The sequence below is a fragment of the Oncorhynchus kisutch genome, linkage group LG23 (assembly GCF_002021735.2).
Source record: "Oncorhynchus kisutch isolate 150728-3 linkage group LG23, Okis_V2, whole genome shotgun sequence".
Classification (NCBI taxonomy): Eukaryota; Metazoa; Chordata; class Actinopteri; order Salmoniformes; family Salmonidae; genus Oncorhynchus; species Oncorhynchus kisutch.
In genome coordinates this window covers 12,473,700-12,488,955 of record NC_034196.2, presented here as the reverse complement: position 1 = coordinate 12,488,955, position 15,256 = coordinate 12,473,700, and the positions used below count along the sequence as shown (strand labels likewise).

The window sequence follows — 15,256 nt, the reverse complement described above, 5'->3', positions numbered from 1 at the left end:
TTACTATTCCTGAGCTCCTGACCCTGGCAAACCAGAGGCTCATCAGCCCCAAGACACAGAACGAGAGAAAGACAAAGCACTGATACACACACACACACACACACACACACACACACACACACAGAGCCTAGCAATCCATTCAGTCTACCGCTCCCTCGCTCTCATTAGTTAGTCCTCTTCGTCCCGGGTGGGACATAAGGCCGCCCGCTCTCATACACACATGAAGAGAAACTGCACTCATTCAACCCATTAACATCCCATCCCTCGCTTTCTCTCTCTCGCTCTCTGTAATCTCTTCATGAGGGGTGTTGGTCGTGGAACAGAATAACCTCAGTGGTGAACACTTAGTTATTTGTGCTTGAAGAGACACAGGCGGGTAACTCTTTACGCGAGTGTCACTCCCCATTTGTCTCTGTGCCACTCTGCTCAGCAGCCCCGGGGAAAGCAGTGCGCCGCTCTAAAAGAGCCCTCCGTAAAGATAGGCCGGCAGCGTGGGAAAAAGCATTCCCGGCTCTGATCTGCCGTTCAGGCCAAGAGCAGAGTAGAGCAGAGCGCTCATTAACTTTCATCACATAAACCGTCGCACTCAGTCACACATACACACTTCCTCATATTTAAGAGATGGGTTGTCATTGTCAGGGATTCCTCTGTGAAACCAAACCACAGACCGACAAACCATTCTAATGGATGTCTAAACCTGCAACCTCAATCCTCTGCGAAAGCTTTTCAACAAAAATCTGTGTGAAAACCACTCTTTCAACACAGAATCCCAATGGGAAAAACATCAACTCAAAAACCTTTTAGAGAACTATTCTGGGTCTAATCAAGTCCAACCAGCAGGCTCCAATCAGTAGAGCAGTTTGTTTCATATGGATGTGCTTGAAATGTCAGGTTAGTGCTGGAGGGAAGGGGGGGGGTGGATGCTGCTCCACACAGACGCACCCCCCCCCCGATAGCATATGAACACGTCAGAAGCAGTGACAAAGAAAAGCTGTAAAACTAACATCTTCTCAGCCTCATTGCAAAATGTGTAGAATTGTAGGAAATTAGCTGTAGTACGCCACTGACACACACACACACACACCTCCGGGAGGGAGGAATGATTCCTGCAGGTAAACAGGATGTGAAAGGCGCCCGTGGTTCTGCCTGAGGCAAACTAGGTCCTTCTGTTCCAGCATTTAGCAGACAAGTGCTCTACTGATTCCCAATTAATATTTAATAATGAGAGACAAAAAGGGGTGTTTCACCCCGGGAGAGAGACGAGGGACATGGGGATATGAGACTGCTAGTCTCCCAGAGAGCATTAGTGGAAGGTTTCAATGTGAAGGAAAGCTGAGGGATACACAGGATTTGTTTTCATGGCCCAAATCTGGGAAGTGAAGCTAGAGAAATACAATATACATTACAAATCCATCAGCTTGCATTTAGTCTGAAAGTCTCCACACAATTACTCATCAGCCAAGAGGTTAATCACTCAGACTATTTATGCATTTTCCATAGCCAATTTATATCACTAATAAAAAATGGAATATGTTATTACGCTAGCTATGTGGGGATAGGCACAGCGTGATATGCGGTTTCCCATAAATTTATGTCATAAACTCCCACAGAAGTCTGACAGAGCAGTATAAAACACAGTGATTAAACATTATCTCTGAATTGGATCATGGAAATATGACACGTAAACTCAGAATGCCCTGTGCTGGTTTCATCAGCCGACAACTGCCACAACATATACTCTCATTAAATGTGATAATAATGTGCACTGGCAGTGGGAATAATAAACACGGTCTTTTGAAACCTCTGTTTATGACATGGATAACATGGCTTGCAATCACTTATCAACTGATTAACACATGTGCTTGAGCAAGCATTTTCTTTGATCCAAGTTCAAAAGGAAGATCCTCAATTGGTTAGGGAATGAGGTCATCTCTAGCTTGTGTTACATAGGGGAGAGCGGGGTAAGTTGAGCCAAAGGGTTAGTTGAGCCACCCTTTGATTGTAGGAAACAATACACACAATGATTCATGTGACCAAATATTTAGGAAGAGGTCATTTCGTGGAGACTATGAAGGAAGACATGGGGAAAAGTGGTAAACAGATTTTCACAAAGTCAAATGAATTTTATGTGTTATAGGTTTCATGATGCTTGTATCTAAACCCAAAGTAGATCGTTTTATACATCAGTTGGGGTCTCTATAAGCTACAATATGAGGTCCTAAACCTAGCATGAAAGTGCATTCTTGAAGCTGTGTGGGATAATAGTCTAAATGTTTGCCTTAGGATAAGTTGAGCCAATGGCCACCATACCCAATACAAATAATGGATGACATTGTCAGTTTTATGTATAATATGCATAGTATTTTTGTGTGTCATGCAAATGAACTCAAAACAGTGAATTTTTATTGTTACAGAGCAGACATCATCATGCCCCGTAAAACAAGCAGGGGGTCTAGCCCCCTTAGTAGCCTCAAATGCAGAAATCTTGCTTACGAATTGGCACAACAGAACGAAAGCCCTGTTCCATAAATAAGGGTAAGTGATATTGAGCAGAGAAGTCTGAATGAAGGCATACAGTAAAGATAGGAATCATGTATCAACACATATGTAGCAACCCCCAAAAATGTTAAACAAATGTAAATATATTTTATATTTGAGATTCTTCAAAGTAGCCAACCTTTGCCTCGATGACACACTCTTGCATACTCTTGGCATTCTCTCAACTAGCTGGAATGCATTTCAATTAACAGGTGTGGAATTTCTTTCCTTCTTAATGTGTTTGAGCCAATCAGTTGTGTTGTGACAAGGTAGGGGGGGTATATAAAAGATAGCCCTATTTGGTAAAAGACCAAGTCCATATTATGGCAAGAACAGGTTAAATAAGCAAAGAGAAACGACAGTCCATCATTACCTTAAGACACGAAGACCAGTCAAACAGGAACATTTCAAGAACTTTGAAAGTTTCTTCAAGTGCAGTCGCAAAAACCATCAAGCACTACGATGAAACTGGCTCTCATGAGGACCGCCACAGAAAAGGAAGACCCAGAGTTACCTCTGCTGCAGAGGATAAGTTCATTAGAGTTACAAGCCTCAGAAATTGCAGCCCAAATAAATGCGTCCCAGAGTTCAAGTAAAAGACACATCTCAATATCAACTGTTGCGTGAATCAGGCCTTCATGGTCAAATTGCTGCAAAGAAACCACTACTAAAGGGCACCAATAAGAAAAAGAGACTTGTTTGGGCCAAGAAACATGAGCAATTAGAGCAACATTAGACTGGTGAAAATCTGTCCTTTGGTCTGATGAGTCCAAATTTGAGATTTTTGGTTCCAACCGCATGTCTTTGTGAAACGCAGAGTAGGTGAAAGGATGATCTCCGCATGTGTGGTTCCCACCATGAAGCATGGAGGAGGTGGTGTGATGGTGCTTTGCTGGTGACACTGTCAGTGATTTATTTAGAATTCAAGGCACACTTAACCAGCATGGCTACCACAGCATTCTGCAGCGATATGCCATCCCATCTGGTTTGCAGTAAGTTGGACTATCTTTTTTTTAACAGGACAACGACCCAACACACCTCCAGGCTGTGTAAGGGCCATTTGATCAAGAAAGAGAGTTATGGAGTGCTGCATCAGATGACCTGGCCTCCACAATCACCCGACCCCAACCCAATTGAGATGGTTCGGGATGAGTTGGACCGCAGAGTAAAGGAAAAGCAGCCAACAAGTGCTCAGCATATGTGGGAACTCCTTAAAGACTGTTGGAAAAGCATTCCAGGTGACTACCTCATGAAGCTGGTTGAGAGAATGCCAAGAGTGTGCAAAGCTGTCAAGTCAAAGGGTGGCTACTTGGAAGAATCACAAATATGTTTTGGTTATTACATGATTCCATATGTGTTATTTCATAGTTTGTTGTCTCCACTATTATTCTACAATGTAGAAAATAGTCAAACTAAACAAAAACCCTTGATTGAATAGGTATCCAAACTTTTGACTGGTACTGTATTTGTTAGAAATAATAATATATTTTCCTTGACATAGTGATGCTGAATGTAAAAAATCTCCTCAACATACCCCACACTCAACATACCCCACACTCATTCCCACACTCATTTAGGTCTCAGAGCGAGAGTGGCCATGACAACAGGGTTTTCTTTGACTGTGTACCAGCAATATAATGCTGCAAAAAGCAGCATAAATAGCAGAGAACACCTGAATAATAAACTGTAAGCACTGTGTTTAGAGTTCAAATGGCAGAGCGTGCAAGTACGTGTGAAAGAGGCATATACAGTGCCTTGCGAAAGTATTCGGCCCCCTTGAACTTTGCGACCTTTTGCCACATTTCAGGCTTCAAACATAAAGATATAAAACTGTATTTTTTTGTGAAGAATCAACAACAAGTGGGACACAATCATGAAGTGGAACGACATTTATTGGATATTTCAAACTTTTTTAACAAATCAAAAACTGAAAAATTGGGCGTGCAAAATTATTCAGCCCCCTTAAGTTAATACTTTGTAGCGCCACCTTTTGCTGCGATTACAGCTGTAAGTCGCTTGGGGTATGTCTCTATCAGTTTTGCACATCGAGAGACTGACATTTTTTTCCCATTCCTCCTTGCAAAACAGCTCGAGCTCAGTGAGGTTGGACGGAGAGCATTTGTGAACAGCAGTTTTCAGTTCTTTCCACAGATTCTCGATTGGATTCAGGTCTGGACTTTGACTTGGCCATTCTAACACCTGGATATGTTTATTTTTGAACCATTCCATTGTAGATTTTGCTTTATGTTTTGGATCATTGTCTTGTTGGAAGACAAATCTCCATCCCAGTCTCAGGTCTTTTGCAGACTCCATCAGGTTCTTCCAGAATGGTCCTGTATTTGGCTCCATCCATCTTCCCATCAATTTTAACCATCTTCCCTGTCCCTGCTGAAGAAAAGCAGGCCCAAACCATGATGCTGTATTCAGGGTGATGAGCTGTGTTGCTTTTACGCCAAACATAACGTTTTGCATTGTTGCCAAAAAGTTCAATTTTGGTTTCATCTGACCAGAGCACCTTCCACATGTTTGGTGTGTCTCCCAGGTGGCTTGTGGCAAACTTTAAACAACACTTTTTATGGATATCTTTAAGAAATGGCTTTCTTCTTGCCACTCTTCCATAAAGGCCAGATTTGTGAAATATACGACTGATTGTTGTCCTATGGACAGAGTCTCCCACCTCAGCTGTAGATCTCTGCAGTTCATCCAGAGTGATCATGGGCCTCTTGGCTGCATCTCTGATCAGTCTTCTCCTTGTATGAGCTGAAAGTTTAGAGGGACGGCCAGGTCTTGGTAGATTTGCAGTGGTCTGATACTCCTTCCATTTCAATATTATCGCTTGCACAGTGCTCCTTGGGATGTTTAAAGCTTGGGAAATCTTTTTGTATCCAAATCCGGCTTTAAACTTCTTCACAACAGTATCTCGGACCTGCCTGGTGTGTTCCTTGTTCTTCATGATGCTCTCTGCGCTTTTAACGGACCTCTGAGACTATCACAGTGCAGGTGCATTTATACGGAGACTTGATTACACACAGGTGGATTGTATTTATCATCATTAGTCATTTAGGTCAACATTGGATCATTCAGAGATCCTCACTGAACTTCTGGAGAGAGTTTGCTGCACTGAAAGTAAAGGGGCTGAATAATTTTGCACGCCCAATTTTTCAGTTTTTGATTTGTTAAAAAAGTTTGAAATATCCAATAAATGTCGTTCCACTTCATGATTGTGTCCCACTTGTTGTTGATTCTTCACAAAAAAATACAGTTTTATATCTTTATGTTTGAAGCCTGAAATGTGGCAAAAGGTCGCAAAGTTCAAGGGGGCCGAATACTTTCGCAAGGCACTGTAATAAGGTAAGAAGTGTAAAATAGTTATATTGGCAAAAGTTCAGGGCTGACTAGGAGAAGGTGTGTGGGTGGGGGGTTATGTGCTAGTATGCCCTTGGCAGGGCAAATCATCATCATTATCAGCAACAACAACCGGGCCAGCCAACATAACAGCGTTCCGCTCCATCATTGATCAGTGCTCTTAAGAATGAAATGAAAGAGTGCAAGATGACTACCTGTGATAAGACACAGAGGATCCACACAGATCTGAGTGGGAGATATCAACCCTGCACGGTTCTCTTCAGCAGGCCAGACAGCCAGGCAGGCAGCGGTAGATAGGCCAAGGTGAACTTGCCCTTCCTCACCACAGAACAGCCCTGTGGTCTCCTGCTCCGTAGCCCTGCAGGCAGAACTCCACACCTCTGATGCAGCATAGAGACGAGTGGCATAATTGAAGCCAATCAACTCCATCAGATGGAGGCTCTGTGGTACAAATGGTTGCTACAGGAGAGTCTGGTTTACCCGGGTGCAACACTCTCCTTCTCTGAACTAAACTACAGTTGTGTATGTAAAGTGAAACTTTACTTCCCCCCCTAAACATCTTATACAGGGCTTTCTTTCGCGAAATCCGACTGTCACTACACAGAGATAAACACAGCGCCACAAATTAAACAAAATGGGTCTCTGTAGTGAAATGTAGAGTCAGAGGCTGTTGTCAAAAGGAGATGATTGTGGACTACAGGAAAAGGAGGACCGAGCACGCACCCATTCTCATCGACGGGGTTGTAGTGGAACAGGTTGAGAGCTTCAAGTTCCTTGGTGTCCACATCACCAACAAACTATCATGGTCCAAACACACTAAGACAGTCATGAAGAGGGCACGACAAAGCCTATTCCCCCTCATGAGACTGAAAAGATTTGGCATGGGTCTTCAGATCCTCAAAAGGTTCTACAACTGCACCAGAGAGCATCCTGACGGTTTGCATCACTGCCTGGTATGTCAACTGCTCGGCCTCCAACCGCAAGGCACTAGAGGGTAGTGCGTACGGCCCAGTACATCACTGGGGCCAAGCTTCCTGCCATCCAGGACCTCTATACCAGGCGGTGTCAGAGGAAGGCCCTAAAAATTGTCAAAGACTCCCGCCACCCCAGTTATAGACTGTGGTCTCTGCTACCGCACGGCAAGCGGTAGCGTAACGCCAAGTCGAGGTCCAAAAGGCTTCTTAACAGCTTCTACCCCCAAGCCATAAGAACAGCTAATCCAAGAGCTACCCAGACCCCTATTTTACGCTGCTGCTGAACATATTACCACAATTACCTCAACTAACCAGTGCCCCCCGCACATTGACTCTGTACCGGTACCCCCTGTATATAGCCTCGCTATTTTTATTTTACTGCTGCAGTTTTAATTATTTTTTACTTTTATTTTCTATTTTTCACTTAACACTTTTTTTTTAAAGCATTGTTGGTTAAGGGTTTGTAAGTAAGCATTTCACTGTAAGGTAACCTGTTGTATTTGGCGCATGTGACAAATACACATTTGATTTGTCCTGCGCTGCTGAGAGCAGAGACACGGGGACTCACTTTGCCGTGTGCTGGGCTGCTGCTGCGGAGCATCCAGGATCTTGGGGGTGCAGACCAGACGCTGAGATGAGAGGTTCTGCTGCCGTCTCTGTAGGCAGGCTAACATGGCTGCTGCTTTCTGGGATCTACAGCCGCTCGGACCTTGGGGGATCCTGAGAGAGACCGAGAGAAAAAAAAACCCACACCAGTTAGACTTTTTATCATGTATTAAATTATAAGCAGCTGGCAGTTGAACTGAATGCAAAACCTTTTATCTAATCTTAAGTCAAAGCCCTGAAAGCAAACTGCTACCATGCTGATGGATGTTTTGCCCCTCAGGAGTTTCCCGTGCTCACTCTTTCCTTTTAAGCCCTAAATTTAAAAAAAATAAATCCCACTTGGGTCTGTAACACCATATTCTAACTCAGCAACCCCCCCCCCCCTTTGAACTACAGAGGCTACACATCTAAGAATGTAATATCACTTAACATCAAGTCAACTTCCCCCACTCTGCTCAGATGCTATGATGGGTCTTTTCTGCTCTCCATCTTACTCTGTCGCAAATAACACAGCGCATTTACAAGGCCTGTTGTTGCTGTCGGCTATATCCTTTACCCAGTCACTAGCCTGGAGTTCAGGAAGTCTAGAATGTCTCTATGAATTGATGCTGATATAGATCAGGAGTGAAAAGCCAAAAGCAGCCCTCTTGCCCAAATGGCTTCGGCACACACAAGGATACACTCCCCTCCATATGTACAGTGCATTCAGAAAGTATTCAAACCCCTTTACTTTTCCCACATTTTGTTGTGTTAGCCTACAGCCCGAACTTCAAATGTTTTACATTGAGAGTGCCCATGATCTACACACAATACCCCATAATGTCAAAGTGGAATTTTGTTTGTAGAACATTTTAGAAATGATTTTTTTAAAAATGAAATGGCTTAAGTACTCAAGCCCTTTGTTATGGCAAGCCTAAATAAGTTCAGGAGTAAAAATGTGCTTCACAAAGTGCATAATTAGTTGCATGGACTCATTTTGTGTTCATTAATAGTGGTTAAATGATTTTTGAGTGACTGTATCCCACACATACAAATAATTGTAAGGTCCCTCAAATCGAGTAGTGAATTTCAAGCACAGATTCAACCACAAAGACAAGTGAGGATGTGGACAAGTAAAAAAGCTGACACTGAATATCCTGGATGGTGAATCAATACACCCAGTCACTACAAAGATACAGGCGTCCTTTCTTAACTCAGTTGCCGGAGGGGAAGGAAACTGCTTAGGGATTTCACCATGAGGACAATGGTGATTTTAAAACAGTTACAGAGTCGAATGGCTGTGATTCATTCATTTTTGTCCTAAATACAAAGCACTGTTTGGGACAAATCCAACACATCACAGAGTACCACTTCATATTTTCAGGAATGGCGGAGGCTGCATCATGCTATTAGTATTCTTATCGTCGGCAAGGACTAGAGAGTATTTGTTTGTAAAAAAACTTAAATAAAAATGTAACAGCCATAAGCACAGGCAAAATCCTAGAAGAAAAGCTGGTTCAGTCAGCTTTCCAACAGACACTGGGAGACAAATTCAACTTTCAGCCAGAATATAACCTAAAACAAGGCCAAATCTACACTGGAGTCGCTTACCGAGATGATATTGAATGTTCCTGAGTGGCCTAGTTACGGTTTTGACTTAAATCTACTTAAATCTATGCCAAGACCTGAAAATTGTCATCTAGCACTAGCTAGCATAGTGGATAGAGCGTAGGACCAGTAACCGAAAGGTTGTTGGATCGAATCCCCGAGCTGACATGGTAAAAATCTGTCGTTCTGCCCCTGAACAAGGCAGTTAACCCACTGTTCCCTGGTAGGTCGTCATTGTAAATAAGAATTGGTTCTTAACTGACTTGCCTAGTTTAATTTAAAAAATAAAAGTCAACAATCAACTTGATAGAACTTGAAGAATTTTCAAAAGAATAATTGGCAAGTATTGTACAATCCAGGTGTGCAAAGATTTACCCAAAAAGACTCAGAGCTGTAATCGCCGTCAAAGGTGCTTCTACAAAGTATTGACTCAGGGGTGTGAATACTTATGTAAATTAGATATGTATTTATTTTTCAATACATTTGCAAAAATGTCTAAAAACATGTTTTAAATGTCATTATGGGATGAGAAAACAATATAATCCATTTTGAATTCAGGCTGCAACAGCAAAATGTGTAATAAGTCAAGTGGTATGAATACTTTCTGAAGGCACTACAGAAGCAAAAAAATATATATTTGGCTCTATGCCCCAGAATTTGAGATAGAATGTTCCATATTACGCAACAGTACAGAATGTTGAGGGTACTTTCTTACATATCGGTTTTACCATTAGAAATGAAAGCACGTACGACTTCTTCAAATGGAGGGGGTAAGGGGGGGGGGGGGTAAAGCTGAAGTGCTTGGACAAATTTACTTAGTGTATTAAAGTAGTCAAAAATGTTTGTATTTTGTCTCATATTCCTTGCACTCAATGACTACATCAAGCTTGTAACTACAAACGTGTTGGATGCATTTTGGCGGTTTGTTCTGATTGTTCTGGATTGTGCCATTTTGTAGTCATTTTTTATTGTAAGTAAGAAAGATGTTCTGAACACTTCTACATCCATGTGGATGCTACCATGATTATAGATAATCATGAATAAAAATCATGACTAATGATGAGATGGTTACAGAGGCACAGTGATCATACCCACAAAGAAACGCTAACCTCCCCTGTTATTGGTCAATGTGAGAGGTGTAGCCTCTAAACAGCATCTCACTCATAAATACAGTGCCTTGCGAAAGTATTCGGCCCCCTTGAACTTTGCAACCTTTTGCCACATTTCAGGCTTCAAACATAAAGATATAAAACTGTATTTTTTTTGTGAAGAATCAACAACAAGTGGGACACAATCATGAAGTGGAACGACATTTATTGGATATTTCAAACTTTTTTAACAAATCAAAAACTGAAAAATTGGGTGTGCAAAATTATTCAGCCCCCTTAAGTTAATACTTTGTAGCGCCACCTTTTGCTGCGATTACAGCTGTAAGTCGCTTGGGGTATGTCTCTATCAGTTTTGCACATCGAGAGACTGACATTTTTTCCCATTCCTCCTTGCAAAACAGCTCGAGCTCAGTGAGGTTGGATGGAGAGCATTTGTGAACAGCAGTTTTCAGTTCTTTCCACAGATTCTCGATTGGATTCAGGTCTGGACTTTGACTTGGCCATTCTAACACCTGGATATGTTTGTAGATTGTAGATTTTGCTTTATGTTTTGGATCATTGTCTTGTTGGAAGACAAATCTCCGTCCCAGTCTCAGGTCTTTTGCAGACTCCATCAGGTTTTCTTCCAGAATGGTCCTGTATTTGGCTCCATCCATCTTCCCATCAATTTTAACCATCTTCCCTGTCCCTGCTGAAGAAAAGCAGGCCCAAACCATGATGCTGCCACCACCATGTTTGACAGTGGGGATAGTGTGTTCAGGGTGATGAGCTGTGTTGCTTTTAAGCCAAACATAACGTTTTGCATTGTTGCCAAAAAAGTTCAATTTTGGTTTCATCTGACCAGAGCACCTTCTTCCACATGTTTGGTGTGTCTCCCAGGTGGCTTGTGGCAAACTTTAAACAACACTTTTTATGGATATCTTTAAGAAATGGCTTTCTTCTTGCCACTCTTCCATAAAGGCCAGATTTGTGAAATATACGACTGATTGTTGTCCTATGGACAGAGTCTCCCACATCAGCTGTAGATCTCTGCAGTTCATCCAGAGTGATCATGGGCCTCTTGGCTGCATCTCTGATCAGTCTTCTCCTTGTATGAGCTGAAAGTTTAGAGGGACGGCCAGGTCTTGGTAGATTTGCAGTGGTCTGATACTCCTTCCATTTCAATAGTATCGCTTGCACAGTGCTCCTTGGGATGTTTAAAGCTTGGGAAATCTTTTTGTATCCAAATCCGGCTTTAAACTTCTTCACAACAGTATCTCGGACCTGCCTGGTGTGTTCCTTGTTCTTCATGATGCTCTCTGCGCTTTTAACGGACCTCTGAGACTATCACAGAGCAGGTGCATTTATACGGAGACTTGATTACACACAGGTGGATTGTATTTATCATCATTAGTCATTTAGGTCAACATTGGATCATTCAGTGATCCTCACTGAACTTCTGGAGAGAGTTTGCTGCACTGAAAGTAAAGGGGCTGAATAATTTAGCACGCCCAATTTTTCAGTTTTTGATTTTGGTTAAAAAAAGTTTGAAATATCCAATAAATGTCATTCCACTTCATGATTGTGTCCCACTTGTTGTTGTGGGACACAACAATTCACCATTCAGTTACTATTGGGCAAAAACATAACTGCAAATGCATCCAACGAGATTCTCGCCACACAAGCTTGAGGGTCATTGTGTGCAAGGAATATGGGACCAAATACTGAACTTTTAACTACTTTGATGCACTAATAGTGAATTTGTCCAAATACTTCTGACTTCTTCACATGGGGTGGGGACTAGTTGAATTAAGTGCTCTCATTTCTAAATGGTAAAACAGATACACATGAAAATACCTTCAAATAAAAAGGTGAAATATTAGATCAAATCCAAAATGCTCAAATATATTGGCCAAATTCACAATTTTAGCTTAATTGTCTAAATACATATGGAAGGGGAGTGTACGTGAGTTTGTGTATGATTACGAAATGTTTTACCCCAGTGTCTTTGATTATAGTTATCATTTTGAATACTAGACTTAAGCAGAGTACTATATCCTACTCTATAGATAGGTGCATAGGCCTATATACCGGCAACAACATCTAAATGGTACTGTATGGTCAGCAAATCTTTTACTTCTATCCAAAAAACAGCACCCCTGAAGTTTCAATTCAAGTGAATGTCTTGCACACAGCTGTCTCAGAGCGGCTTCATTTCCTTATTCTCCCCGTCTTCCTCTTTTCTTTTACAATTCTTTGGCTTGTTTTTATTTCTCCCTCAATGTCCACAGGCCAGCTTAAGTGAGTCAGCCACAGGATAGAGAGCTCAGTGACTGGCTACAGAAACATGATTACCTCCACCCCAAAAGAAAGGAGGAACAGAGTGGCTTTCATTCTAGTCAGGTGCCTGAAGAGACCCCCCCCCCCCCCCCCAACTCTCTCACCCCTTTCGTCCTCTCCTCCTCCCCCACATGCCTCTCCTCTCACAATGTGACAGCCCCACTTCAAACCACCCAGCACAGCCTCTTTCTCTCGCTCTCTCATCTGATCACACACAGCTGACAAGCTAAAAGCCTCTCTATGGTCAGACTCCATTTTGAAAAGAATACCAATTTCACAACAACCCTTCCATTACCACGCATTTGTCAAAAGAGGGTTGAGGAGAAAAGGCACAGAGAAAGAGAAATCTCCAGGGAAATGCCTCCACTACTTTACTGTTTCGAAAAATGAGAGAGACGGGTATCAGAATAACTGCCATTACTCTCCCAATTTCCTCCCGATTAAAAATGCATCAAGGCAGGCATTATTCACAGAGAGAGGCCGCTGCTTTATTTAAGCTAAATTAAAAAGGAAGCTAGAAAAAGGAAATGGCATGCATAACTGGCAGAATGTTGTTTTCGTCCCATCAAAATGGAAAAGTAAAATAAAAAGTTATTTTAGGGCTCTAAAAGTACTTTTGCATTCTCAATTAGACTGCCTTTAAAAAAGGACAGAGTACAGACAGATCAAAAAGTGAGTTCAGAGAGTACCAGTGCCATTGAGATAAAGGGCTCCTTCCATTGCCCGTCAGACCTTTTTTCCAGCTCCTACTCGCTCAGTGATATCCCCATCAGTTCTCCTTACTTTAGATGAGATGCATAAAAATAAAAAAAATACATGAAACTCAACAGCTCACATTGTTAAAACTGTAACTAAAACCCAAGATATCTGAAGTCTCTGCAAACTGTCAATCAGGCAGCCATCTGCCAGCGAGAAGACAACTGTCAAGGTACAATGATCGACACAGCTCTACTCAAGCCGTATGACAATGACCCAATTGGGATTTCAAGCATGGTCATGGTCATCTATCCAATTCCCCACCTGCTTTATTCTTTTTCTTGTTAGCATTGCCGACATTCACAAAACCTCTAAAAACTGCTGAGTGCTGACCAGATTCTTCTCAAATGAACCATGCAGTTTAACACCAGCTAATATGTACCTCAGCTCCTGATTTGATTTAAAAACCTCAGCTTAATGCCATAGATCTACTCAGCTCCTCCTCTTCTTCTGCCAACCAATCGCCTGGGAGCTTCATGCTCCCTATTATTTTTGTCTGCAAGGTCTCCACAGTGATGGATAAAAAATAAATAATAATAAAATAAAAGGGGACAAAGTTTGAGTGGCAAGGACAGTAAATCCTTGCCACTTTGGGGTGACACCAGTGGCTGCGATAAGAGGCGTTATCAGGCGTGATGCAGGTCCGCTGAGGGTATGCCACATTGATAAGACCCCTGGCTCTGCACTCCATCTTTTGTCTCCCAAGGTTTCCCCTGATAAGGACGTTTTGGCAGACAAATTGGCCGCTCCATCAATGATGGGCTAAGGGCTTTTTTTTGGGGGGGGGGGGTCTGCGGGAATGGCATTGGAAAATAAAATGTCTCATTTTACAAGTTATTGCCTTTTGTCCTGGGCTCGGGAAGAAAGAGGATTGTTTATTGGGAGATAACAAGGTCACTTTGAGAGGGAGAAGGGTAGTGATGGGGAGCTAGATGGCTGTCATGGTTTAAATGAACAGAGGTCTAAAAATGATCCTCTTATATTCTTACTGGATCCAGATGGTCCCCCAAGGACATGTAGTCTATCCTTCAGAGTAGCCTACCCTTGAGAGAGCAATTGATAAGGCACATAAACCTGATCTCTCTTATCTAGAAAGTTTGCCTTAGATTTACTGAAATCATTTGTCAGGCTGAAAAGGTCTTACACCAGGCAAAAATATTTACAGTTTTCAGAATCACACAGTCAAAGTGACGTAGCCTAATAGTTTGTTTGACAGACCGTAGACACATCAGTTAGAATTATGAGCCAGGTATATTCCTCAAAATTTGTTTGCTTATCTAAACACCAGACAATTGTCCTTTCAGGTCAAGCCATGGCTGTTTATCTAGGAACCTGGCAGAAGAGAGTATCCTCCTTAGCTTCCTCCCTGATTTTTGCATCCATCAACAGTATGAGAGTCAGTTAGCGACTGATGAAGAGTGGGTTGACTTGGTGGCTGGCTGTCATTTGTGAAACACCCCTATGGGAGGAGGTCAGCGCTTGACTTGTACTGAAAAAAAGTGCCGGTATTGTTTATTTGGGTGCAGGAACTCAACAATGGCTTTGACCTAATGTTCTTTAGGGTGTTTTCACATGTTAAATTCAGCACCCTGGTTCGGCTTCCGGAAGTGTTCGTGAGAATTCTACAGAATAAGTTTTTCTTTCACAAGACCTTAAAATCGTTTCAGGTTGCGGTTAGCAAGATGCACATTACGTTAGCGAGCTAGCATGTTTACAACAGGCAAAAAAAGGTTCCACGCCACTCACACTGCGGTGTCAGAATACCTTGTACTCTGGGTGTTGGATCCGCTACTCCCGCAGGTCCAGGATTAGTTTCAGGCAGAGTTCGTTTGCATTTCACACATGCTTTATTGAACAGATCAGGGTACCAAATGCTCCAGGATCATAAAAGGATACGTGAAAGCGCCCTAATAGGTGCAGGAACTCAAGTATTAGATCATTTGAGGTGCCAGCACCTACTCTGTTGCAGTAAGAAAGCTGGCTATGCATTGACACTGGAAG

General features: G+C 42.3%; 1 protein-coding gene across 2 annotated transcripts in view; it reads right to left on the bottom strand.

The window, feature by feature from the left end:
- LOC109868457 (protein FAM222A) overlaps positions 1-15,256 on the bottom strand; it is a 39,937-nt gene that overhangs the window by 6,305 nt on the left and 18,376 nt on the right. For both annotated transcript variants that reach the window (XM_020458038.2, XM_020458039.2), the window contains exon 2: positions 7,447-7,598. In XM_020458038.2, coding sequence (XP_020313627.1) covers positions 7,447-7,598 — 152 coding nt within the window. The remainder of the gene's footprint in view (positions 1-7,446; positions 7,599-15,256) is intronic.